This window comes from Zootoca vivipara, chromosome 3 (genome assembly GCF_963506605.1).
Source record: "Zootoca vivipara chromosome 3, rZooViv1.1, whole genome shotgun sequence".
In the NCBI taxonomy this organism is placed as follows: Eukaryota; Metazoa; Chordata; class Lepidosauria; order Squamata; family Lacertidae; genus Zootoca; species Zootoca vivipara.
The window spans coordinates 1,970,297-1,996,490 of NC_083278.1; the positions used below are offsets into that span (position 1 = coordinate 1,970,297).

At 42.5% G+C, this 26,194-nt stretch overlaps 1 protein-coding gene across 6 annotated transcripts in view; it reads left to right on the top strand.

Moving 5' to 3' along the window:
• B3GNT2 (UDP-GlcNAc:betaGal beta-1,3-N-acetylglucosaminyltransferase 2) overlaps positions 1-22,940 on the top strand; it is a 37,095-nt gene extending 14,155 nt beyond the window's left edge. Inside the window, exons 1-2 of one of the 6 annotated variants that reach the window (XM_035110441.2) lie at positions 834-980; positions 20,434-22,940. In XM_035110441.2, coding sequence (XP_034966332.1) covers positions 20,443-21,636 — 1,194 coding nt within the window. In that variant the 5' untranslated portion in view covers positions 834-980; positions 20,434-20,442 and the 3' untranslated portion in view covers positions 21,637-22,940. The other 5 variants (XM_035110439.2, XM_035110437.2, XM_035110442.2 and 2 more) reach the window with 5 other exon arrangements.
• The last annotated feature ends 3,254 nt before the right edge of the window (positions 22,941-26,194 follow it).

The following is a 26,194-nucleotide window of genomic DNA, read 5'->3' on the forward strand; positions in this document are numbered from 1 at the left end:
CATTTGTTCTCGTGTGCTTCCTGGGATTATTTTTAAAGGTGCACACAGGTGCAGATATGCCTCTGTACATGCCCAGAATGTAAAGAGGGCTGGCAGACCTGTAATTGAGGAGTGGGCCAGGAATATACAAACCAAGCAGCCAAAACCCACCCACCGGACCGGAGAAAGAGGGCAAGCACCAGAATAGCCACGGCTGAAGAATCGGGAATATGGTGGGGGCTAAGGTGCCAAACCCACCTGGGGGAAAGGATCTTCACGACCCGTTTACACGGAAGGCCCTTGTCTGCAATTGCAAACGCCCTCGTTGGCATCTCATCCGCGGGGTTTACAGCAGAAACCCTACCAGGGACTCCAGTGGCATCCTGCACCTGCTAAGGTGCCTTAAAACCCCCATCCCGGCCACCTCACACCGTCGAGCCCTTTTAGGGACGTGCTTAGCCCGAGCGGCTAAGGGAAGTTTGAGCAAGTTTGTTTGTTCAGATGCGGCCGCAATGGGCGTGTTTCCTCGTTAGATCCGCAGCTGCTGTTTCGCGGGAATTGCCAGCCTTGCGTTTCCCGACGGCCGCGTTTCTCGCGCGCGCGGTTTTTGCCGTGCTCTTCTTTGCTTTCCCAATTCGCCACCCGCTCCCTCCTTTCCTAAACTTCGAGCAGGCGCAGGGACGGAGCGCAACTCTTTCGGGCTCCCTTTCTCTTTCTGCCTCCCCCCGAGCGCTCGAGGCCTGTCTCAGAAGCGGCGGAGGGGCCGCCCAGGAGGTGGAGCCTGGCTCTCCTCGCTCGCTCGCTCCTTTCCCCGTTTCCCGTCTGTTTCCTCCGGTGGCAGCGGCAGCGTGGCCGCCTGAAGGGCTGCCTTCGGTTCCTGCGCGAAGCGGGGCGAGAGGCTGACGGGAAGCGGAGCAGCCTCGGAGGCACCAGAGCAACAAGTCGCCGCGCCCCCCGCGCCCATCCGACGAGGCCGGCGCCCTGCCCTCCCCTCGGAGCAGGTAGCCCTCTCGCCACCATGTCCCCCGGCACCCGGGGAGGGGGCCGTCTAGCTCGCGGGCCCGCGTCGCTGCTGCTGCTGCTGCTGCTGCTGCTGGGTTAGGCATTGCCAGCATTGTGCCTTCGAGACCGAAGCGGGCATTGCGAGACCGCCGCGCTCTCTTTCGGAGTCGCACCGCGAGCGAGGGAGTGAGTCACCCTCGCGCGCAAAGGAGGGAGGAGGGAGGTCGGCGGAAGCGGCGTTGGCGGCGTTTCCACCCTCCCTTTCCCGGACTTAAACTCGCCCTTCCCTGCTGCCGTCGGGGAGAGCCCGGCGAGCCCAAGGAAGCTGCGCGCCCCGCCGCCAGGCCTCGAGCGCGCTGCTCCGGCAGCTGCTGTCGCTTCGTCCCGCACCGGCCTCGTTCCCGGCGAGAAAAGCGGAGGGAGCCGCACCTGGGGGTGGAGAGGCACGCCGGACCGCCGCTGCTGAAGCGGCGCGCCACCGGAGCAGCCGCGGCGGGTTCTGGAGCCCCCGACGAGGCCATCGCCACCTGAAAAGCGATGGTGGCGGATCCACCGACGAGGGCACGAGTAGGAGCAGCAGCGGCCCTGGCCATTGTCTGCCAAGGTAATGCAAGCCTCAGGGCCTCCACCCCCAAGGTGTGTGTTTGTGTGGATCGAGGGGTGGGGTGGGGAAAGGCAGGCCGTCGGAAGGGGTCACGCGCAAGGAGTTGGCGCCCTTCCTTTCCCAGCCACAGGCTCAGGCGGGCGCCCTCACGCCGCAAGCCTGCTTCGGATGTTTTGCTCGCTTTCCGCCCCGCTCCCTGGGTGCTTAAGGCTTGGACGTGGAAAATTCTAGCTCAGACTGTGGCTTCAAGAATGGGCGTTGAGGTCTACAAGACAAACTGGGGAATTTCCTCCTCGGGCATCCTAGGTGGCCGCGTGGAAGCCGCCAGCAGTGAGAGATACTCATATTTGTGGCGTCGAGATTGGAGCCTGTCTTGTTCTGGTGTGCTTCTTCTGTTCCCCTTCTCTTTCTCTTACCCCAGGCACCCCCAAACTCGGCCCTCCAGATGTTTTGGGACTACAATTCCCATCATTCCTGACCAATAGTTCTGTTAGCTAGGGATGATGGGAGTTGTAGTCCCAAAACATCTGGAGGACCGAGTTTGGGGGTGCCTGTCTTACCCCATCCGCCCCTTGCAGTCCGCTGCCTGTCCGACCTGCACAGTCCATTCATCAACCTTGTCTGTATTGTATTGAGGAATGGTAGAGATCATGTGGGCACAAGTGAAAATGTAGAGGGGTTTTGTCTACAAAGACATTTAGGTTGCAATCCCATACACATTTACTTTTACATTTGATTGGGGGGGGGGCGACTTCTAAGTGCATATGTATATTGTTGCCCTGTTGGGAGGGGGCGAGTTGTTGACAAAGGGTGATGGTGAAATCTGGATAATAAAAAGAAGTTAAGCCAGATTTCTGCTGCTGTTATTCAGGTGTCAACATGACACAGGGCTGTTTCTGTAACTCGTGCTTGAGTGAAAAAGTATGTTGGCCTTGAGATTTGTTTTCTACTCTCACACTAAACAGGGCTCCCCCTAGTTACAAATTTGAAAGGAGGAATATAGCAGGCGCTTGCCCTGGCTGTTCTTACTTCCTGATCTGGCATTGGTCATGAATTACCGTATATTGAAGAAAATTGCAACACAGAGCCCTTGTTGTGAAGTGGGGCAGTTCTATTGACAGTTGCCCCTTGGAAGCTTCAGCCCTCTGCTGTAAAGTGGAAAAATAATTCTCTCTAAATTGGAAGTGGCAAGCATAATCCATGCCAATTTGCTCTTAACACAATAATGTATAGCAGAAATTGTTTTAAAATCCTTTAGCATGACCTCCAGATAACAGCCTACCATGGTGTAGTTTAACGATTAACTTTAGGATTCAGCTAGGTAATATGGAATTGGTTAGATAAAGGGAATCCTTGATTCTTTTGTACTCTTGAATCTTTCCATTCTTGCCAAAGATCACAAAAATTACGTGTTGCAATTAGTTTTTGTTATGTTATGAAGCACTTTATTAAAAGTGGTAAATACCACTGTTTCATAGATAGGGATATAGTCATGGTTATTTATGTTTTCTTACCTCTACCTCTAACTAGTCACCTGCATGACAACAGTAATATTAGCTTTCATAAAATGCCCCATGCTGTAGGTTTTTCCCATTAAGTGTCATTTAATTTTCATAGACAATTTTGATTTTCTTTTTTCTTAGACTTGAGTAGATTATATCTGGTATAGCCTAGGTGAAAGGTAGCAAAAGGGTGTCTTATGAGGCTTCTCATAATCCAATGGACTATTTCCATAATTCCCTGGTGTGATAGTGTTATCAGGGTGTTAATAGGCCTTTCCCTTTATGTCACATGCTGGGTCAGATGTAAAACAACCTGGAGAAAAGTTGCCATGCTGCAGGTAGTGAGGGATCAACTGGCTGCTTAAGAGTCTGGTTGCAAAGAGTAGCATGTAGCCATTGTAGAAAAAATAACTTTTAACATAAGCAAAGGGGAAGGCAAAGGCGCTGGAATTTTGTGCCAACTTGGGAGATGTTTGTGATATACATGAAAGAACCTCGGCCTGCTATAAACATGTCAACAGCATTCCTCAGGTTCTGGGACAGAACTTATTACAGACTTACTTACTTACCTATGTGTCCACACTGACCTTGAGGAAGGGAGGGTGTTTGTTTATTGTGGATATCCTCACCTGTTTTGTTTTGTATGTTACAATCAAAAATATTTTTTTTAAAAAAAAGGTTGGGGAAAAGGGGACTGCTTAAGAGTCTGAAGTAACCTTCCTCAACCTGGTACCAGCCCAATGTTTTGTGTACTTTAAACTCTCATCACCCCCAACCAGGATGCTTAATCCTTAGGATTGATGGAAGTTGTAATCTAAAACCAATGGTGGGCACCAGATTGGGGAAACCTGGAATGGTGGGGGAGAAGGGACTGTTGGCAAGGGAGTGGTTCTGGAAAGTATGGAAGGCAGTAGCAGAACAACAGCACACTGATTGGAGCCGAGGCAAACTGAAGAGAATTACAGTATGGTGAATCCCATTCCTGGCTATAGGAAGTACTGAAGCTCAATAATTGCGACCATTCTGTTTACAGACACTGGTAAATGAGGGCAACTGCTCAGTTTCAAGTGTCTTCCAAATATGCTGCTTGGTAGTATTTGCATATGTGCTTTGATGAAGGAAGCCTTGGGGTTCTTTGTGCATGACACAGATTAAAGGTAGATTACAGAAACTGAAAAAAGAGTGTTTATGCTTGGAAGTCAATCCTGTTTAGTAAATCCTTTGTAATAACTCAGTGAAAGTTATTACTGAATAAAGCTTTAAGTGTACATCAAATGTTTAGATTTATGGACAAAGGACAAAACAAACATAGAGAAGTGTGTTTGTTAATGCATAGCTCTTAGATGCCACTCTACTTTTTCAGACTTTGAAATCTATATGCTATTTTGTAGTTAATCAGGATTGTAAAACTCATGAGTCTGCTAGTCTGACACACACGCACACACTTTAAGGAACAAGTTATAATAAAAGGTGAGAATCTCTTAGAAGACCATGTTCTTAAAAAGTCAGGATGTTCTGTGTGGGTGGATCAAGGGGATTTAAAATCATGCTTTGAATTGCCAGGGGAAAGGGCTGATTATAAAATGTCCTCAATGTTTAACCCTGTCTTGGTTGCTCTAACAATTAAAACTTACAGGATCATCAAACTTTAGAGTTGGAAGGGACCATGAGGGTAATGTAGTCCAACCCCTGCAATCTTTTTGTCTAACATGGGGCTCAAACCCATAACTTTGCGATAAAATAAACTCATTCTCATCTAACATTATCAGAGAACCTCTGGTCATACTTCTGGGAGTGTAGCCCACACATGTGAGCTGCAATGATTTGTAATTGCTTGGGGCAGCAATTGTGAAATTAAGGATTTATGCAAGTATGCCAAGCAGCATAACACATGAAGAATTAAGTTTGGGCACTATCCAGAAGCGAGGACTGCTAGATACAGTAGTTGACAGAAATGTTTCTCCTTGTTACAAAAGTAAAACGTTCTTGCCACCTGATTAACAGTAAACATAGTCCTAGCTTGCCGTGCACAATAATAAATACCTAACAATACACCACACATTTTAGGGTGGGCATACTTTAGGCCAGAGGTCCCCTACGGCCCGCGGGCCGGACACGGTCTAATGGACCAATTTATCCGGCCTGCGGTGCCCCCCACAGGCTGCTTTTAGTGGCATGGCGTGGCGGCCCACTTCCGGATCACCGGAGGACCGGAAATAGCTCGCGCACATGCGAAAGCGTCATTTCCGGTGCACTTCCGGGGGGGGGGGGCCCGTGTGCATGCGCACAAGCCATTTCCGGCTCTCCGGAAACCCAGAAGTGCGCCAGAAATAACGTGTGCGCAGGTACATGGGTGTGCGCTCCCCCGGCCCACCGTGGGATCGGCGCTTTGGGCACCGGCCCAAAGTGCATTAAGTCTGGGGACCCCTGCTTTAGGCTGATGGGGTCTATTTCATTTTTTCATTCCAGAGCCCCAGATCCACTAGCTGGAGTTGCTCAAAAACAGCAACATAAACATAAGGGTTAGTTGTGGCAATTCATAAAATAGCAGGTCAGATTTTAGCTGAATGCAGTAGGCCTTATAGTCCTTGGTAGGCCAAAGATTGTATCTGGAATATTCAACAGCATACGCTGCATGTTTACCCAGAAGTAGCCCTGTCAAGTTTCTAGACTTCATTCATTGTGTAAGTGCTTATCTTTTTAAAGCCCTAATATAGATTGGGACCCAAGTACTAAAGTAGTGCCTTCAGCCAAATGAACTGGCCCATATGCTAAGTAGACCTTTGGAGAACCTTTTCTCTCTATCTCTGCTTTTTTTTGGGGGGGGGAGTAGCTTCCTGCCTCTGGAATGTCTTCCTTAGGGAAGCTTCTGGCACAGGCTCTTACACATTAGTGCTGTTATGCAAATGCCTGCTTATTTCCCCAGGCCAGCTTGGCTGAATTTAGTTTTATTGTGCTGTTGCAATTTTATGCTTTTGGTATTTTTTGCCCTTTGATTTTATTGTTTCTAACTGCTTTATTTGTTTAATTTCTATACTGCCCTATACCCAAAGGTCTCAGGGCGGTTCACATAAAATAACAAATATATAAAATGAAAGCAAAAATTGTTGTTGTTGTTTAGTCGTTTAGTCGTGTCCGACTCTTCGTGACCCCATGGACCATAGCACGCCAGGCACTCCTGTCTTGCACTGCCTCCCGCAGTTTGGTCAAACTCATGTTCGTAGCTTCGAGAACACTGTCCAACCATCTTGTCCTCTGACGTCCCCTTCTCCTAGTGCCCTCCATCTTTCCCAACATCAGGGTCTTTTCCAAGGATTCTTCTCTTCTCATGAGGTGACCAAAGTATTGGAGCCTCAGCTTCACGATCTGTCCTTCCAGGGAGCACTCAGGGCTGATTTCCTTAAGAATGGATAGGTTTGATCTTCTTGCAGTCCATGGGACTCTCAAGAGTCTCCTCCAGCACCATAATTCAAAAGCATCAATTCTTCGGCGATCAGCCTTCTTTATGGTCCAGCTCTCACTTCCATACATCACTACTGGGAAAACCATAGCTTTAACTATATGGACCTTTGTAGGCAAGGTGATGTCTCTGCTTTTTAAGATGCTGTCTAGGTTTGTCATTGCTTTTCTCCCAAGAAGCAGGCGTCTTTTAATTTCGTGACTGCTGTTACCATCTGCAGTGATCAAGGAGCCCAAGAAAGTAAAATCTCTCACTGCCTCCATTTCTTCCCCTTCTATTTGCCAGGAGGTGATGGGACCAGTGGCCATGATCTTGGTTTTTTTGATGTTGAGCTTCAGACCATATTTTGCGCTCTCCTCTTTCACCCTCATTAAAAGGTTCTTTAATTCCTCCTCGCTTTCTGCCATCAAGGTTGTGTCATCTGCATATCTGAGGTTGTTGATATTTCTTCCGGCAATCTTAATTCCGGCTTGGGATTCATCTAGTCCAGCCTTTCGCATGAAAGCAAAAATAACAATCCAATAACCCCCCTCTCCCCCCCAAAAAAGGACCAGCATTTTTGGTTACTGTACTTGAAATGTGGTTACTTGATTTCCCTTTCAGATAAGAAAAAACTTAACATGCTGGCTCTTTACACATTTGTAGAATCATGGCTATTAAATTATCTTCAAGAGTTTCTTCATGTGCATCTTTAACCAGTGACTCAGCTGACACCTCACAGTAAGCCAAGGGTTGCTAGTGTGGCACCCATGGGCAAACATGTGCTAGCAGAGGCCTCCCCCACTTTCCCTGGTGTTTCCTTTTTGGATGTCAAGTGGAGAGACAGCGGAGAGTGGGAATAAGAGAATAGAAGGAGGACAAAGTGTGACAAAACAAGCCATCGTTCCTTTGGTCACCTGCAGGCCATTGAACCTGGCCATTGTGTACAGTGGACAGAACAACATGGATACCGGTAATAAACAAATGCTATACTTGTAGAGTAACCAATTTTACTCTGGAAATTAGTGCTAGCATTGGTGGCAACAGCTAGATAAGTCGAACATTTAGAACATTTAGATGCAGCACAGAAGATGAATAATGAAATGTTGCATTACTGTATATTCAGCTAAGAAAAAATAAGAGCAGAAACCCCTTGAGAGGCAATTGGTATTTAATCAAATAGAAGTCCTAACCAGTGTTTTAATGCTGGTTGGATTTTTTTAAAAAAGCAGAGGGAAACTTGATGAAATAATTTCATCATCAGTAGCTTAGTATAGAGCCTAATTAGACATTAGTAGAATGTTGTTTGGCATGGTTAAATATTTCTGAGGTCTACTCATGGAAAACATCAAGGCTTTATTTCAGGCCCCTAAAGTATAATGTGGGTGATCCACTAGCAGAATGCAGCACCTCTTCAACAGTTGTTGGATAAACTGGGACTAAGCTCACCTGCATTGTGCATGATCCCATTCCAGGAGTGCTGAGCATGAGCAATAACTGCTCTTTCTTTCCATTTTTTGTTGGCCATCTCACATGGAAGGGGAGGACGTAAGCCAAGCATCCCAGTTTAGTTCAGAAAGCATAAGAGTACATGGTATAGAGCAGGTGTCCAACAGGTCAATCGCGATCTACCTGTCGATCGTGGGATGTACCTGGCCGGTCCTAGTCAATCGTGGGACCCTGATGCCCCCCCCCCAAGCAAGCAAGCAAACAACAAACTCAACAACTTTGACTGATCCTACCCCCCAATAAAAGCTCAACAACTTTGGCTGATCCTCCCCACCAAAAGCTCAACAACTCCAGTCATTCCAATGGGTAGATCACTGCCAGTTTTTTTAATAGTGGGAGTAGATCGCAGTCTCTTGGAAGTTGGACACCCGTGGTATAGAGATATGGAGGACAAGCATGAGGGCTTTGTGGTTGGTTTTTTTCTTTTTGTTCCATAGTTGAAGAGTTTGGGTTCATCACTGTGGAAAGCTTGTAATCTTAGTCACTATGACACTTGGAAAGTGTTTCATGATTCATTACTCAATCCTTTCTTTTTGACACATCATTGACTATTCAGATGTTACTAAGAATCTGAACACATGATGGATGCATAAGATAATGCAACACAGGGCTGGCCCTTCTGAGCTGCCCTCTCATTGAATTGCTGATACTCTTCCACAAACATAGTCAAAGCAATTGTAACTGGCTGGTTGTGTTTACCTATTCACAACATCACTGCTTATCTTGTTAGATGGTGATGCATTGCAAACAGTAATATTTGGGTTAAAGGTCTGTTCTTTGCTGGTGGAAAAAAACCCAAAAGTTTCAGAAGAGGCAGCCAAGCAACTAGTGACCCATTTAACCCCTCTTGTCTTTTCTTCCAGCTTCTGTTAATTAGTAGCTGAACTCCAGCTTTTTATCATTCTTTTTCATAGTAGTTTAGCTGCTAGGAGGCTCTGCAAGCTGTTGAAAAGCAGTCAGAGATTAATTCAAGCTCTACTCTCTTCAATTTTGAATGACATTACTGAAATAAAAGTTCTCTTTTTACCATATAATTTATTATCTTGACTATCAAAAGCTAGTTGTAAATTCTGTCATATCATCTTTGTTATTTCTTTTATTTCTTCTTTCTGAATTTTATTTCAGTCCCTTGATTCCCATTACATGAATTTTGTGGTGCCACTTACGGCATATCAGGAGTTCATTAGTTCAAAGTATATAGAACACATTTCAAGGAACTGTATTGCAGGTTTACCACAATCCCTGTTGGAAAAAGAAATTGACTAAGAATTTGACACAGGCATGGGCTTATGAGAACTAAATTAATCAGAAGCTGAAATTCTTTACTACCTTTACTGGCTGCAATCTTAAATATTCTTACCAAAAAGTACCTCATGGGATCCAGATTCTAAGTAAACCTGTTCAAAATCAAGGTGAATGACAGGCAGAATCCTAAGAATTCTTTCTCAGAAATAAGTATTTTTGAGTAAACAGGACTTACTTCTTAGAAAGTATGCATAGGCTTGTAGAATTGGATACTTGAAAACTAGACATTAAGTAGACAACATAGGTTTTGTGCCTTGTGAACAGAACCTGTGTTCCTGGAAGGGAGAAAATGTGATTAAGTAATCAGAGTTTCTATAGTCGTATCACAGGAACAAAATTAACCTACTTGGGCATCTGGAAATTCCCATGCTCAAACCAGTTTGATCTAGCTATTCAGATACCATTGGTTCAACAGCTTTTTTTCATCAGCATTACAGCACAAGCATTTAATATTATCCCTTAGACATTGTGGCTGGGGTGGGAAGGATTCCGGCTGAAAAAATTAATACATGCATGATTGACTTTGTGTAGTTTAACCCTGTTTCTTCTTTTCACGTGGAGGGGCTAAGGCAATAAACTGAGTTTACATAACAAAGAATTAATAAGCCATTTATTGCAGTCTGCACAATGTAACATAGTCAACACTAGAAATATCTTTTTGGTGTAACCGTAGATAACCGGTATAAGACAGTCTAGAAAGTAGCCCTTCTTGAGAGATTAAAACAAATAAGCTGTGCTTGACATGTGGACAGATCAAAAAGGGTGGCTTCACCCCATTGGTTTGGTTTTATTACATATGCTAGTATGTATGAACAACCCCCCCCCCCCCGCCGCCTTTGGCTCAGTTTGGTTTATTTAAACAAGATATTCACCTCCATTCTGACGTTCAATAATATATCAGTACCCAATTTTGCCTTATTTGTAACCTAAAAAGAAAATGATTAATATCCATATTCAGTTGTAACACAACCACAAGGATATGTGACTGGACAGTTGGCTACATGATATTGAATGTTAACTGTTACTTTTATCTTGTTTAAATTAGTTTATAAACCAGGAACCTATATTTGGACACTAACCACAAACCAAATGTCTGAGATATTATTGCAAACCTGATATGCTATTTTTGTTATCCATGAATGATGATACAAGATGGTTTTGGTCTATTTATTTATTTGGTTGGTTTATTTATAACTGTGGTCCTTTATATAAAACCCAATAAAGAGTTGTTTAAAAAAAACCAATACAGCCAGTGGCCAGTAAAAGAAGAAAAGTTAGACGTATCTCTTTCTTACACTGTAATCCTTCCCAGGATTAAAACTACATAAAACAAGTGAAGCAGTTTCAGGATTGAGCTGCTAACTTGAATTTATTGTAGTTTGACGCTTGGAAAATACTCTGCATAATACTGAAGCATTAAGTTGGCCTTCTTCAATTTGTGGCCTTTCAAATGAGACATAGCTCTCATCAGCCCTGATCCTCATTACCAATGGTCAGAGATTATGAAAGTTGCTGAAGAAGGCTGCCAACTTCTTGACTTTATAAAATGTACATTAATCTAAAATATGCTATCTATTATTTGCAGCTAATTGTTTAAAATTCACGAACATCAACCCCAAATCTTGATTTGCTTGTTGCCCCCCCCCCCAATCCTTTTCCTTATACAGAACAGAACTTTGCCTATACCGGTAATTAAATTGAAGATAACTTTACTGCTTAAGTGCCGGGTTAACAGAGGCTAGCCATAATTCCACTTTTATAATAGAAGGGAAACTTTTTTTCAAAAATATTAAAGCTGCTGTCTTTACTAACATATTTATTTGTAAGATTCCTTGTCCTTTGCCATAAAGTCCCAGGACAGGTTGCAACAATATACAATTACAAAAACAAGTAAAGCAATTACAGTATAATTTTAAAATAAGTAAAATACATAATAAAGGTAGCAACCATTTTGCACAGGGGTTCCATTCCTGCCCCCCCCCCCACGTCAGTGGAGCCTGCATAAGCTTGCTTTGTTCCAACCCTTGTTCTGCCCTCTTCTGCTGTCAATCAGACGTGTGCAAAATGGTCGCTGCCTGTACAGTTATAATAACCTGAACGGTACATATTCAACAAAAGGCATCCACACACTTAACACCTTTTCTGCGGTGGCTCCCTGCTTGTGGAATGCTCTCCCCAGGCAACTTCATTACATAGCTTACATATCTTTAGGTGCCAGGCAAAAACATACCAGTACTTATTCGTTCAGGCCTTTGGCTAATTAGCCAATCTATGGCCTTTCAAACTGTTAGAGGGGGTATTGTTTGTGTTTGTTTCTATGTTATGTATTTTTGTCTTTTTTAGATTGTGAACCTCTCTGTGATCCTTGGGTGAAGGGCAGTATAGAAATTTAATAATTCATTATCATCATTATCATCATCATCATCATATCTAGTTTCTCATTCCCACCTGCCTCCCACTTAGGAAGTGGAAGCAGCTAAAAGTTAGGTGGAGAAAGCAGACCATGTGTTGAAAGCTAGTAGCCTTGAAAGCAAGTGATGCCTTAGGAATCACATACATTTTTGTGCTTGAATCGCAGAAACAATGCACTGTGCATTGTAATTTAAAACAATTTCATAGATTAACTAAGACTGCAACCCCAACCCCATTTACCTACCCTATTGAGTTCAATAAGGTGTATTTCTTAGTAGACATGTTTAGGATTGTACTGTTTAGTTTCTAGAGATGGGCAGCCAAATCATATGCATGTTTACTCAAGATGTAAGCTCCACCAAGTTCAGTATGACTTGCTTCACATAAGTGCACAGTCACACATCATTCTGCAGAAGTTCCATTTAATGCTGTGGGCTTTATGACACACTTTGTACTTACAAAATTTAGCTCAAAAAACAAAATAAACTACACATATGTAAATTATTGTGTAAAATTGTTTAGAAGATTTGTTCTTTTTCATGGCAGTTTATCAGATGACATTTGCAAAAGCCTCTAAATTACACAATCTCTGCAGCTCCAAATAGGGATAAAAGGTAAAGGGACCCCTGACCATTAGGTCCAGTCATGACCGACTCTGGGGCTGTGGCGCTCATCTCGCGTTATTGGCCGAGGGAGTCAGTGTACAGCTTCCAGGTCATGTGGCCAGCATGACAAAGCCGCTTCTGGCAAACCAGAGCAGCACACGAAAACACTGTTTACCTTCCCGCTGTAGCGGTACCTATTTATCTACTTGCACTTTGATGTGCTTTCGAAGTTCTAGGTTGGCAGGAGCTGGGACCGAGCAACGGGAGCTCACTCCATCGCGGGGATTCGAACCGCCGACCTTCTGATCGGCAAGCCCTAGGCTCAGTGGTTTAACCCACAGCGCCACCCGCTGTGTATTAGTAGCTGGATACCAGCTACTAATATTGGCCTACCTGAATACATAATATTGGCCTACCTATATAGTTTGCTGTTACTTGAAATCAGTTTTCACGGATGTATTGGATATCTAAAATCTTACACTTCCTACCCAATTGTGTTGGTGCTGGTACATGAAACTCATGCTGTGTTGCAGACGGTGTCCCTTCTTTCTGAAGTCTGGAGAGGACTTTTAAATATCACTTCAGTGTATTCAGCTCCTAATATGTGCTAACAATGCACTCTGATGTCATGGCATACAGGAGAAAGTGCCAGGGCAGTAATATGCAGCCTTAGCTAGAGTCAATACCAAATCCTCTCCTTTAAATTTGAAATGGTAATAAATTCAGGTTTGCTAGCCTGATATCATAGCTCATTAATGCCATCTTGTCTGTATTTTATATAGTAGTTTGATAGTCATTGAACTAGAATGAAGTTTTTTATTTGCTTAATTTGAGCATCTTCCATATTGCCTTCAACCATCTGGAAGTATTTGGTAAGTTTCCTTTTGCTATATACAATATTATCAACTGCTTATCTGATTGGCTGTTGATTCATAGTCAAAAGGCCAACTGTGTGCCATCTGAAGCAGTGAGGTTGTGTTTGCATGTAATACTTCAGTCATGGATTAAAATGCAGCACATAAAAAACCTAGTAATTCAATCAGTAATAATGCTGATTATTCCAGGCCTGCGCTAAATGAAGTGGATGGGGAAGACTAGCAGATTATATGTCCCACCATCTTCTGGCCACAGGGCCAGCCAACCACCACCATTGCTGGCTGTCCGCTTACATAATTAGCTGGTCTGCCCACCTACTGCTGCCACTTCCCTCTACTCACTCACCTGCTTGCACCAGCTGCAGTGGCACTAGAACGCCTGGCTTCACTCTGACGAAGAGTTCCTTAGAAGAGTGCCTTGTGGAAGCAGTCACCCAGAGAGGGCTTGCACAGTTTTTGCTTCAGGATACACATCAACATTTTCTTAAAACTTTAGTGTTTAGTGTTTTGGCACTCTCTGGATGACCTCTTCCACAATGCCTTGCTCTCCCTTTCCTCAGAGAAGCCAGAAGCATTCTCAGGTTTGGTGAGCAAGGAAAGGAATATGCAAGGCAGCACAGCAGGATTAGGAAGCTGGGCCCAGTCTTAAGTGTGCAATGTCTCGCCCCATTCTGGTTTCTGCTAATGTTAGCCGAAATCTGCTTCTCTGCATTTTCCACCCATCTGTTCTAATCCCACCCTCTGGGGGGGAGCACTTATACATAAGAACCCTCCAGTTATTTGAAGACCACAGTCATGTACTCCTTTAATCTTCTTGAGACTAAATGTACATACAGTAACTCATATCACTTAGTTACCAGACCCCTCACTATGCTGATCTTCCTTCTTTGGAAGCACTGTAGTTCATAAGTGTCATTCTTTTAATGTGGTGCCCCCCAACTGGGCACAATACTCCAGATGCAACTAAGTCACATAGGACAGGATTCAGCCAACGAGTCCCGTCAATGGGACAAGCGCTTCCAGTTGCTCAACAGGGCTTCTCCTCTCCTCCTCCCCAGCACCCCCAGAATTGGCTTGGGGGGGGGAATCAGGAGAACCACAATTGGGCTAAAATATGGTTTAACTTTGCATGCAAACACAACCCTTAAGTGTAGCTGAAGCCTGCAATCTGCTTCATCTCAGCGAGTAAAGTTCGCTTAGATAACCAAGATTCCTTCTCCTTAGTGTGCAACAAAAGCAGCCATAAGATTGATGCTTACCTTATTTTTTTGCACATGTCTCCTATGGGGACTCAAATGGATTAATCACTTTAACAGTCTATAGATTTATTTACACTTAAATAGCTCAGTCCTGGCAATTACTCTGGTCATAAATATTATGTTTTTAGAAGTGGTTCTGTCCTGGAGTTCAGTTATTTAGTTTTACTATTTATTACAGCATTTTTATACTATCAACAGCAATTACTCTCCACACACTATGTACCCCCCCTATATATATATATATATATATGGGGGGTGAACATAAAATGAAAAAAAAATATTACTCCTTTATGGGAAAATTCAAATGGATATTTTAACACTGGCTTGTAAACAGCCACTTGCCTGATAATCTGTGGTGAATAAGAATTGCCACCAGAATTGCTGCATTAAGACTTTAGGTTGTTTACAGTGCAGCATGAATTTCCCACTCCCTATACAAGCCCCAAAGCTTATTCCAGGTGTTGAGGAATCCGCAGGAAATGGTTGGAATTGGAGGAGGAAAAAATGGGTATGAAGGCATTTTGCACAAGAAGCATTTATAATTTCCTATCTAACTGCTCTTGACTTGCTTCTTAAATTTCTCCCATGGTTCAGCAGTAGTGAGGACTTAAATGGTGGGAACCCTAACTTCTTTTACTTGCCTGCTCCTTCTCTGATTTTTGTGTGTGTATAGGAAGCATGCAGGAGAAGGAATGAGAGCAATATAGATCACCATCTACCTGTCAAGACACCTCTAGGCATACCAGATGAAGGTGGCTACAGAACAACACGCACGGTACGGTTGTGTACCAGGGTGCAGGTTGGATCCAGACAGCTGCTGGGCGGGGGCGGGTTTCTCAGCTTTTTGCCAACTCCTTCCAGTAGTAGCTCCCCATGCTGTTCCTTAGGGTTTACAAGCCCTCTGGCTTGGCTTTTCAGAGGGAAGAGGGAACTTCAGTGGAAAGGAGGAGGTGGGAATGCCTCTAGTTTCTTAGGATCTATCTTGATATCAAGCTACTGTACGTTTAAGGTAAGCTTACGTTCCTGCTACTGTTCCTCATTCACAGTTTAGTATTAAATACTGGGCAAAGTTATTGCCCCAGAATAAAAGCATATTTCCTTTTATCACCCTAAAAATATTTTTGCTCTCTTTTAAATAACTAAGGAGCTTGCCTTTATCTTCAGAATGCTTTAATTAAAAATTGGGCATAAAATAATTAGCTGGTAGTTAATTCCACAGACTGTTTTGACTCTTTAATTATGAGGAAAGGCTGTGTTTGCCTTCATTTTGGGGGATGAGTGGGTGTTTTACTAGGGCAGGGCCTTTTCAGCCATTGCACACAGGCTCTGGATCTCCCTCATCTCTGATACATCTGGCCTCTTCACTCCTGGCTTCTATCTCCACACTAATAGCGCAATCCTATACATTGCCACTCAGAAGTAAGCTCCACTGAGTTCAATAGAAATTAGTCCCAGATAAGTGAGTATAATATTGCAGCCCAAGGCTGTTTTGAGGGCTTTGAGAATAGTTTACTTTCTGTTTGCTGCATTTGTTTCTGAGCTTGTTTTACTCTCAGCTATTTGGGTATATCTAGCCTACCTACAATATATAGAGAGATATAGATACAGATATATATCATTGAGATTGTGGCCACTTATTTAAATGTTCTGTTTAGCAGAAAAGCATGTTGTAAATATTTTTAAATGAAAGTAATGCAAGTGGCATACAGTAATTCCAAGGGGCTTTCAGGAATTCTTTGTGCCATATTCAGTTGAGCAATGCCCTGACTACCATTGAATATCACATATCACCCTTTGCCATGAGTATTTTTTAAAAAGAAATTCTAATTGCTACTCTTGCACATTCCCCTAGGCCTGTAGGGTAAAGATAGCTGCTTAACCAGTACTGTGCGGTGGAACTGGTATTACAACTTCCAAACAAATAACTTTGCTGCTGTTATTTATGTTTCCTATGCTGTAAAGTGCCACAAATGTCTAAAGGCACCCCTTGTTTTCGGTCTGACCTGCTGGTGCTGCTCTTACTGAGCTACATGCATATGGGAAGGGTTTTGGTATTATTTAGCAAGCAGCAAAACTTCCTCTGCCAAGATAGTCTGGTACAGATGGATGTGTCCCATCCCGTCCTGTCAACCCCACCCCCACCCCCACTCATTTTTATCCTTGCACCAGCCTTGATAGTTGGTTATGCTGAGAATGAGTGGCAGGCCAAGGTGAGTGTCATGACTGGGGCGGGGATTTGAACCCAAGTCTTTCTGGTTCAAGCCTGGCACTGTCCACAATGCCACACTGGCTCTAGTTGTAGAATCTTAAAAGGGCACTGTTGCAGCTACAGAAGACAACCAACTCTTGGGTCTCTGCGGTTGAATGATAAAATTTAGGAGCAAATTAAAAAGCATTAATTCCCAGTATACTGCATTAGAATTTAATGCAAGCTTTTATATGAAAGGGAATTTTGAAATATTTTCCAGGGCTGGGGGAGGGGAATGTTAAACACACAATCCTTCATATAAATTTTAAGGTGCCGATATATATATGAAAGGTCTCACATAATTAGCATTCTTAAATCAACTGTATACATTAAGTTTTGCTTTACAGACTCCTTTAGCCTTTCCTGACCCATAACTTCCAGTTAGCGTAATATGTTGGTTGGTGCTGATGGGAGTTGTAGCCCAGAACATCTGAGGGGCAATAGGTTGGGGAAATTGTGCTACAGTGGAACCTCGGTTTACGAACACAATTGGTTCCAGAAGTCTGTTCATAAACCGAAGTGTTCATAAACCGAAGCGAACTTTCCCATTGAAAGTAATGGGAAGTTGATTAATCCATTCTAGACAAGGAAAAACACCCTCTAAAGCAGCAGGGCCTTCGCTCTGATGCCTTTGCGGAGGCCGGGGAGCGTTTCTGCAACTGGGCTGCAACTGCGAAAGCGCTCCCTGGCCTCTGGGAGGCATCGGAACGAAGGCCCAGCAGACACTCCGGTGTCTTCGGGGAGGTTTGGCCTTCGCTCCGATGCCTTCGGGGAGGCCGGGCCTTCGCTCCGGGCCTCCAGGAGGCATCGGAGCAAAGGCCCGGCCTCCCCGAAGGCATCGGACGCTCAGTAGGCCTCGGGCACCTCGGTTTACTAACTTCCGGGTTAGGATAGTTCGTAAACCGAAAATTCGTAAACCGAGGTTCCACTGTACTTTTTTTCCTAGGACGATCAAAAGCAAAATTTTTGGATCCTCCAAACATGAAAATGAAAGTTCACAAAAGCCTCTCCTTGTTCAAACACTCCATTTGGAAATGGGAGGAAAAAACTGAACCAGTGAGCTAGAGCTATATGAAGGTAAACTCTAGCTAGTTTTCTAACCACTTAAACTCTTGGTGTGAGCTGTTTTCACAATTGCCTCCTTTAGAGTAAGATCAAACATTGGTAAGATGGGGTTCAGGGGACCTTCATTAACATCCTAGTTATTAAACGTTTTACTTAATTTGTTCTTAAAATTACATGTTCATGTTGCAAGTGACTTAGAATTAGAATGGTGATAGCAAGATCTTTTATCTGATCATATTGAAGAATGTCAAAAGAAGCATTGTATCATCCTCAGAGATCTGTTGAGTGCTCTTCTGTTGAGATTTGGACAGTGTCAATGAATGACGGCCTTTTTAGCCATGCCCATTCACTGCCCGTGGATCATTCTCTGGCAGGGAGCTTGTTTTCCTGCCCCCCCCCCCCTTTCAAGTCTCCTTGGTGCCAGAGAGAAACCTTTCTTTTCTCAGAAGTCTTTTAATTGTTTTCAACATAAAAAAAATCTTAGCATCTTTTTCAGCCAGTGTTTTAATATTGCTTATTGGAGTTATATAATCTAAGAGTGATTTTTGTGTGTCTGAGTGAGTGAGTGAGTGAGAGAGAGAGAGAGTGTGTATGTGTGCTTGTTCTGGGATTGTGTTGCTAGCTGTAGTTTGATCATGATGTTCTATACTGTTAATCTGTTTTAAACTGTACATTGCCTAGAGGCATACGTAATAATACCTCAATGCAGCATGTGGGCAGTGCTTTGTAAGTCAAAACTTATAATGAAAACTACAAGTAGTACTATGAAAATAACTTTCTCTACGTTTGTTTTATACTCTGTATTCAGTTCCAGTTTGGTGGATAATACAGTATGCCTTATCAGAAATGCAAATGACTAATCCAGTACATTAAGAACTATTTTGTTAGGTAGCTTGTTCTCCTAGTCAGATGTAAAACATGTGTCCGAGAGAGAGAGAGAGAGAGAGAGAGAGAGAGAGAGAGAGAGAGAGAGAGAGAGAGAGAGAGAGAGAGAGGTACCCTTGAGGCTTAGCTGGCCTTTATCAGGGCCAAACCTTTAGTGTGTGCGCCCCTGTCCTGTGGAACTCCTAGCTTATATTTTATTATCTGTGATTCACAGGGCGGTTTACAATATAAAAACACAAAAATGCATAACATAATAGCAAACAGTTACAGGTAGGTAGCCGTGTTGGTCTGACGTAGTCGAAACAAAATAAAAAAATTCCTTCCAGCAGCACCTTAAAGACCAACTAAGTTTTTATTTTGGTATGAGCTTTCGTGTGCATGCACACTTCTTCAGATATACTGAATAGAAGTCCCCAGACGCTTATATGTAGAGAAAGGGTGGGGAGGGTTGGTGGAAATGGGTCGCTTTATCCTCAGTCACCTCACCCCTTGCTTTTTCATGCAAGTCCACAGCTATCAGTCAGTCTATCACCCATTTCCACCACCCCTCCCCACCCTTTCTCTACATAAAAGCTTCTGGGGACTTCTATTCAGTGTATCTGAAGAAGTGTGCATGCACACGAAAGCTCATACCAAAATAAAAACTTAGTTGGTCTTTAAGGTGCTGCTGGAAGGATTTTTTTTTATTATAATAGCAAACAAAAACAGTTCCTAGTATTTATTTTATTAATAGTAGTTTGGTAGGAGCATCCCTTGCACATTTTTAGATACCTTCTAAAAGCTTTTATTCAGACAAGCCTTTCAGATCTGAGATTCTTTGCCAATCAGTTCTCAGTGATACGTTTCACATTTTTATTTTAATACTGTGTTTTTAGTCTGTATATTGCCCTGTGATATTTTATATGAAATTGTGGTTTATAACTATTTAAATAAATTGCATGGGGTTGGACTACAGTGCTCCCCAACCTTTTTATCGCTGCGGACCAGTCAACGTTTGATAATTTTACCATGGCCTGCTGAGGGGGGGGACGTTGATTGTTTATATTTTATTTAGATTGTTTTGATTTAATAATTTTAATTTAATTGTATTTAAATGTTCCTTGGGCGGCCCGGTACCAATTGATCCGCGGACCGGTACCGGGCCGTGGCCCGGGGGTTGAGGACCACTGGACTAGATGACCCCTGGGTCCCTTCCAACTCTATGATTCTATGAAATAAAATCTTGTTGTTTGTTCAGTTTTATACCTTTCATTCATGCTGTAAGCAGCTTGTGCAATACTGTATTCCCTGTTCAGGATGAGATTTTGATTTACTGAGCTTCGCATTCTTCCAAATACCTATTCACACAATAACATAGCTGCCAAGTCTCCCGTTTTTTGTGGGAAACCCCCGTATTTAAACCCATTCCCCGCTGTTATCCTGAATAGAGAGAAATCCCGTAAATCCCCCGGATTTCCTACCTGCCAGGGAGGCTCCTTCTGCGCATGTCTGGACATGTGCAGAACTGATTTCGGGTGCCGCTCTGCCCATGTCTGGGCACCGGAAATCGGGCAGAGCGGCACCGGAAGCCGCTTCTACGCAAGACATGCGTAGAAGCGGCTTCCGGTGCCACACCGCTGCTGATCCTGGATTTTTCTTACCGGGAGTTGGAGGGTATGCACAATAATTACATTCATCTGAAACAATATCTTGCTATATACCATTACATGTTTTTCAGATGTTAATGGCTCTTTCTTTTTTCTAGATATGAGACATGAGTGTTGGACGCAGAAGATTAAAGTTGCTGGGAATTCTAATGATGGTCAACTTCTTTATATATGTGATTGTGGAGGTGTCAAAGAGCAGTGGCCAAGCAAAGAATTCAAAAAGGAATGTTATAATACCACAGGCCAAATTCTGGAGAAGATTTGTTCCTCACAAGGCATATTGGAATAAACAGCAACAGAAGTTGGAACGCTTATCCAATCCCATTTTTGCATTGCTTACAAATATGACAGTGGAAGAAAGCTTATCTTCTAATGGCAGCTTTTCAAATGCCTGTGATCCTGACCCATTTGTAGCTTCACAAATTAATGGCTTTAAAGACTTGCCAGATAGATTTAAAGACTTCTTGCATTACTTGAGATGTAGAAACTATTCATTATTAGTGGACCAACCACACAAGTGCAAACATAAACCTTTTCTGCTTCTGGCTATCAAATCACTTATTCCCCATTTTGACAGAAGACAAGCAATCCGACAGTCTTGGGGAAAAGAAATTAAATCGGGAGATGCAACTGTTGTGAGGGTCTTCCTGTTAGGCCAGAACTCTCCGGAGGATAACTTTCCTGATCTTTCAGATATGTTGAAATTTGAGAGTGAAACCCACCGAGATATTCTTTTATGGGACTACAAAGATACTTTCTTCAATTTGACCCTGAAAGAGGTACTGTTTCTGAAATGGGTGAGCAACAGCTGCCCAGATGCACAGTTTATTTTCAAGGGAGATGATGATGTTTTTGTGAACACGCATCAGATTCTGGATTACTTGAAGAGTTTAACCAAGGATAAAGCCAAAGACTTGTTCATAGGTGATGTGATCAAAGATGCTGGACCTCATCGTGACAAGACACTGAAATACTATATCCCAGAAAGTATTTATGAAGGCTCTTACCCTCCATATGCAGGAGGTGGTGGGTTTCTCTACTCTGGTGATCTTGCATTAAGATTAGCCAATGCATCTGACCAAGTCCTGCTCTATCCCATTGATGATGTCTATACAGGAATGTGCCTTCAGAAACTTGGGCTTGCTCCTGAAAAACATAAAGGCTTCAAGACTTTTGGCATTGAAGAGAAACACAGGGATAATATTTGTTCCTACACAAATCTAATGTTGGTCCACAGCAGGCAACCCCAAGAAATTATTAAGATTTGGACGAACTTGCAAGATCCAGATTTAAGTTGTTGAGTACATATACGTCCAAAAGTTCTCCCCAAATTTGGGTTTAATTTCTTGGCTAAATGGTTAGTACTTTGAATATTTTGTTTTGCAAAGCAAAACTCGCTATAAATGGTTTGTCCAGAACTTCTAAAAGAACAATTACATCAGTAACAATGCACATCATGAGGATATGGCATGTAGATGCAATCCTTTCTCTTTCCATTGCCATGCGTTCAATACTTTCACCCAATAAAAAACTGAACAAGCATACCCTCCAGAAGTTGTGATTAAACTATTAATTTAATGACCATTTAGCTCAAATATTAGAAGACCTTTCCTGTTTTCTAATTATAATAATTATTTAATTGTGGTGATAGAAGCTATACACTGATTTGTTTTCTTGAGATAAGATATCTCAGAGACTGTTTTGGAACTCAAATTCAGGAAAGTAACTTCAAAATAAACTTGGGTAGAGTGTTCAGCTCTCAGACTCTGAGTACTCCTATTGGAATTAAGTTAGAAGTAATTTAAGTTTATGGATTTAAATGGACCTACTCCTGAGTAAAATGCAACCCATGCCACCAAACAGTGGTTTTTATGGCTTTCCTTTTCCACTGTCTTGTTCTATCCTCCCACTGAACAGTATTCAGTTAAATGTGATGGAGATCTGTGTAATCTGTATGTAACTGTGTTTAAAATATCAGATGATACATACCTATGGCTGAGAAGCTGTATAGTTTAAAGTGTATTTTGGGAGGTTAAGTGTTGCTTTGCATCAGACCTAGCTAATGGTCAAGCATTTTACACTTTTTCTCAAACTGGTATCAGACCTACACAGTCTTTTTATTTCTACAGTAGACTTAACATTTGCTCTGTTGTCTTTTATGTAGTTAAAAAAATCAGGCAACTTCACTGATAAAATTAACTGATATGTGAATTGTTAATTGGCTTACAAAAACTGAGCCTTCCTTACAGTCTAGGGTTAGAACCTTATGAAAATGTGCAGTTTCTGAGATTCCAAATTACTCAAGTGACCCCCTTACTGAATAATTATTGAGGGTATCTCAAAGGCACAGGTCCTAAAACACTCTATCTGCCATATCTTCATCTGTGTTGTATCAGACAATTATTCAAAACAACGACTGCTTTCTTTATATACGTAGAAGTGCCTGTATTTATTGTTCAGATGGAAGACCAAAACATTTTCTTAAATATATTTAAGAAATATTTGTATAGTGTTGTCAGTCATATTTAAATAGAGTAAACTATTTTAAACGTGTTGAAATATAAAAAGTTAAATAAAGTTAATTGTTTTTGAATTTCAAAAAGTATATGTGTGTACATCCCAATTTGTATAGACAAGTCTAAATAATTTACTCGAGAGCTCTTATGGCCTGGGTCTGTGGCTTGTTGCCCCATAAAATAGGGCCATGTTCTTGTCCAACACACTGGTGCAATTTCTACCATTGCACTGCTTGCTAGGAGCAAATTATAACCAGTCAACAAGGAGTGACATTTTGCACTGGGAAAGCCCCTCTGTTTCTGTTGGGTGCGGCAAAGTTGTCCAAGTTCATTTTTATTTCCATGGTGTAGGGAAGGCTTAGTGGTATTATGAGGTAACATTTCAGTGGCAGAGAGAATGAGAAGGAGGAGATCTACAGGCACCAGCCTTGGTAGTAAAGGGGCTGACAGGGGCATATATAATGCTTGTCTTGACAATAATCCAAAACTTAGAGTTAGTAGCATTCTTCCACATTGTTTTGAAGATTTTGTGATAGAAACCCCTCTGAGGAGACTGGAGCCTATATTTTTGATGTTTAGATTTGAAGGGAAGTATGTTCATTCTTTAAAATATTCTATCCTGATATAGTTTAATGCTTACATTAAGAAAGAAAATGGCTGAGGGAGGAATTAATCATGCCAGTCATCAGCACAAGCTTTTCAGCTTGCAAGAGGAAACTGTCCCCCCCCCCCCGGCATGCATTTCTGGAGGTTGTTCTTATACTCCAGAGCCAATTTGGGGTGGGGGGGTGGAGGAGAGGAAGGGGGAAGCCCCATTACAGCAGCAGCACTCATTAGTTGAAACCTTCCTATATTCCCCTACTCTAAGGCCACTGTTCTGGGCCCCCTTACATGGAACAAGCACCACTAAAAAGGAGGACTGGACTATAAGGCCCGTATCCTGTGAACACTTTGCCTGTGGATAAGCCCCAAATAATACATTGCAGCACACTTCTGAGAAAACACACAGTAAGCCTGTTCATCTTAGTCCTTGTCACTCACCTCATTTCCCCCATTTTTCTGTATTCAGTTTTGTTGCTTTACTCCACGCTTACTGCACCACAAAGTTCATATTGTCTGCAATCTCTACATTTTATCAAGAGATAAAAATGAGTTTTTTAATTCTATTTTTGTAAATAAAATAAAATGTCTTTGAATTTGAAAAGTGTGTTGCTGTAAGATTTGATTAGAAACTTGCTTGCAGTATTTTAATACTTTGACTTTACAGCAGATTGGTTCTATCTGGTACCGTATGTTCTGTGTATGCAAAAGAAGAAGAGGAGGAGTTTGGATTTGATATCCCGCTTTATCACTACCCGAAGGAGTCTCAGAGCGGCTCACATTCTCCTTTCCCTTCCTCCCCCACAACAAGCACTCTGTGAGGTGAGTGGGGCTGAGAGACTTCAGAGAAGTGTGACTAGCCCAAGGTCACCCAGCAGCTGCATGTGGAGGAGCGGGGAAGCGAACCCGGTTCCCCATATTATGAGTCTACCGCTCTTAACCACTACACCACACTGGCAGGAACATATTCCACTTTATGTTGGTAGCAGCACTTTGGCTCCCCTGAAATAGGTGGGTCAAGTTACTTTTGACTTCAATCTCATTGATTTCAGTGGAAACTAAGTGCACCTGACATTGTTGAGATCCAAACCATTAATTTGTTCATTTCTAAGGTGCTGAAATCACTAGACACTATCCAAAAATAAAACTGAAAACTACAGCTGGCCATTGAGTAAACTCCATGTATGTTGCTCTGAGCTTCTTAGAAAAAAAGATACAATACAAATGTGATACTAAAATAAGGGATTTGCCATTTATTTAACACAACAGTGACTTCCCAATAACTTAATGAATGTAATGAAATTCAGACAATTTAGACTGTTGCCTAAGGCAATAACTCCTAATAGGGAACAGGTGCTGTAAACTTAGGAACAGTCCAAGCTGTGTTGTACCTCTTAAAAAGCAAGTTAATGAGAAATACACAACAGTCCCATTTCAAAATTACATGTGCAGCCCAAATTCATGTTTATTCAGAAGTCTTCCTACTTCAGTGGCACATACTCCCCCTCCCTTCATCATGGGCTTCCAGACCTGTTCACGAGGGCAGCACGAGTAGTTCAGAAGCATTACAGTTGAAATATCTGATGAATGCAGCACAAACACTCTTAAGAATCTGAAAGCATATGCTGCCAACTTGTACCCGTTAAAGTGGGAAACTAGAGCTGTAGCTATAGTAGTCTATTGCAGCAAAAGCAAGAGTCTTGTGGTGTCTTAGAATGTTTGGCATAATCTTTCCCTGGAAAAAGGAACCCCAACTGGGAGAGTACACCGCTTCCAGACGCACTATAATCCCTGTACAATATTTGGAGAAGGCAACACAAATGTTACAAAAATCGATTTAACCCACAGCTCTAAAGTTCTTAAAATTTAACCAACTATTTTAAACTGCTTGGAATAGATAAGCTGAACTGAAAATGACAGCAGAAAAATGATGAGTATCTGAAACAACAGCACAGACACAGCAAAAAAATAAATAAAAATCCACAGATTTTAAATTTACAGAGAGTAGGTGGCAAAACGGTGATACAGGAGCTTGTCTGGATTAGAAAAGCATATAGCTGAGAGTTCAGTCATATAATCTTCATACCTCCAGCACAAGAGCACCCCTGCTCTCTTTCTAAAAACAGATGGATGGTGTAGCAGGGAGGTCTGAGCTAGACTTTGTCCTAGAGCTGTAGTCTCTCATCTGCTGCTGCCACCATCTCCTTTTGCATCATTTCCTTGGCAACATGCAGCACGTAACTCTCATCTTTATTGTGAATTATCCATGGTGGTCGTAGCTCCAAGTCAGGGACCCCTGTTCCTGTGGTGGTTGCTTGACATGTTCTCTATATACGCTGAGTAGGGTGGCGGGGAGTCTTAACGCTATGGCCATTACTAAAACCTGACTTGGAATGTGCCAAAAATCCTATTACCTTAATTTGTTTTGACTGAGAATACACCTTGTTAATATCCTTCAATAATTTTAAAAGAAACTGTTGCACCATTGAGAGTAAACCTTTGCTGTTAAGATAATAAAAATACAGTCTTAATAAAGACATATCAACCTCCATAAACCATGGATCAAAATAGTTTATTGGGCAGACTAGGCCTTGCACACTCATTTATCCCCTTTCTTGGCTTTGAGAAGATACTATGGGACTGGTTCTCAAAGGTTGTGGCAGGAGAGGATGGCAAGATCTGGCAAGATTCAAGGAAAATCAAAGAAACATTTAAACATTTTCAGATAATATTATATATATAT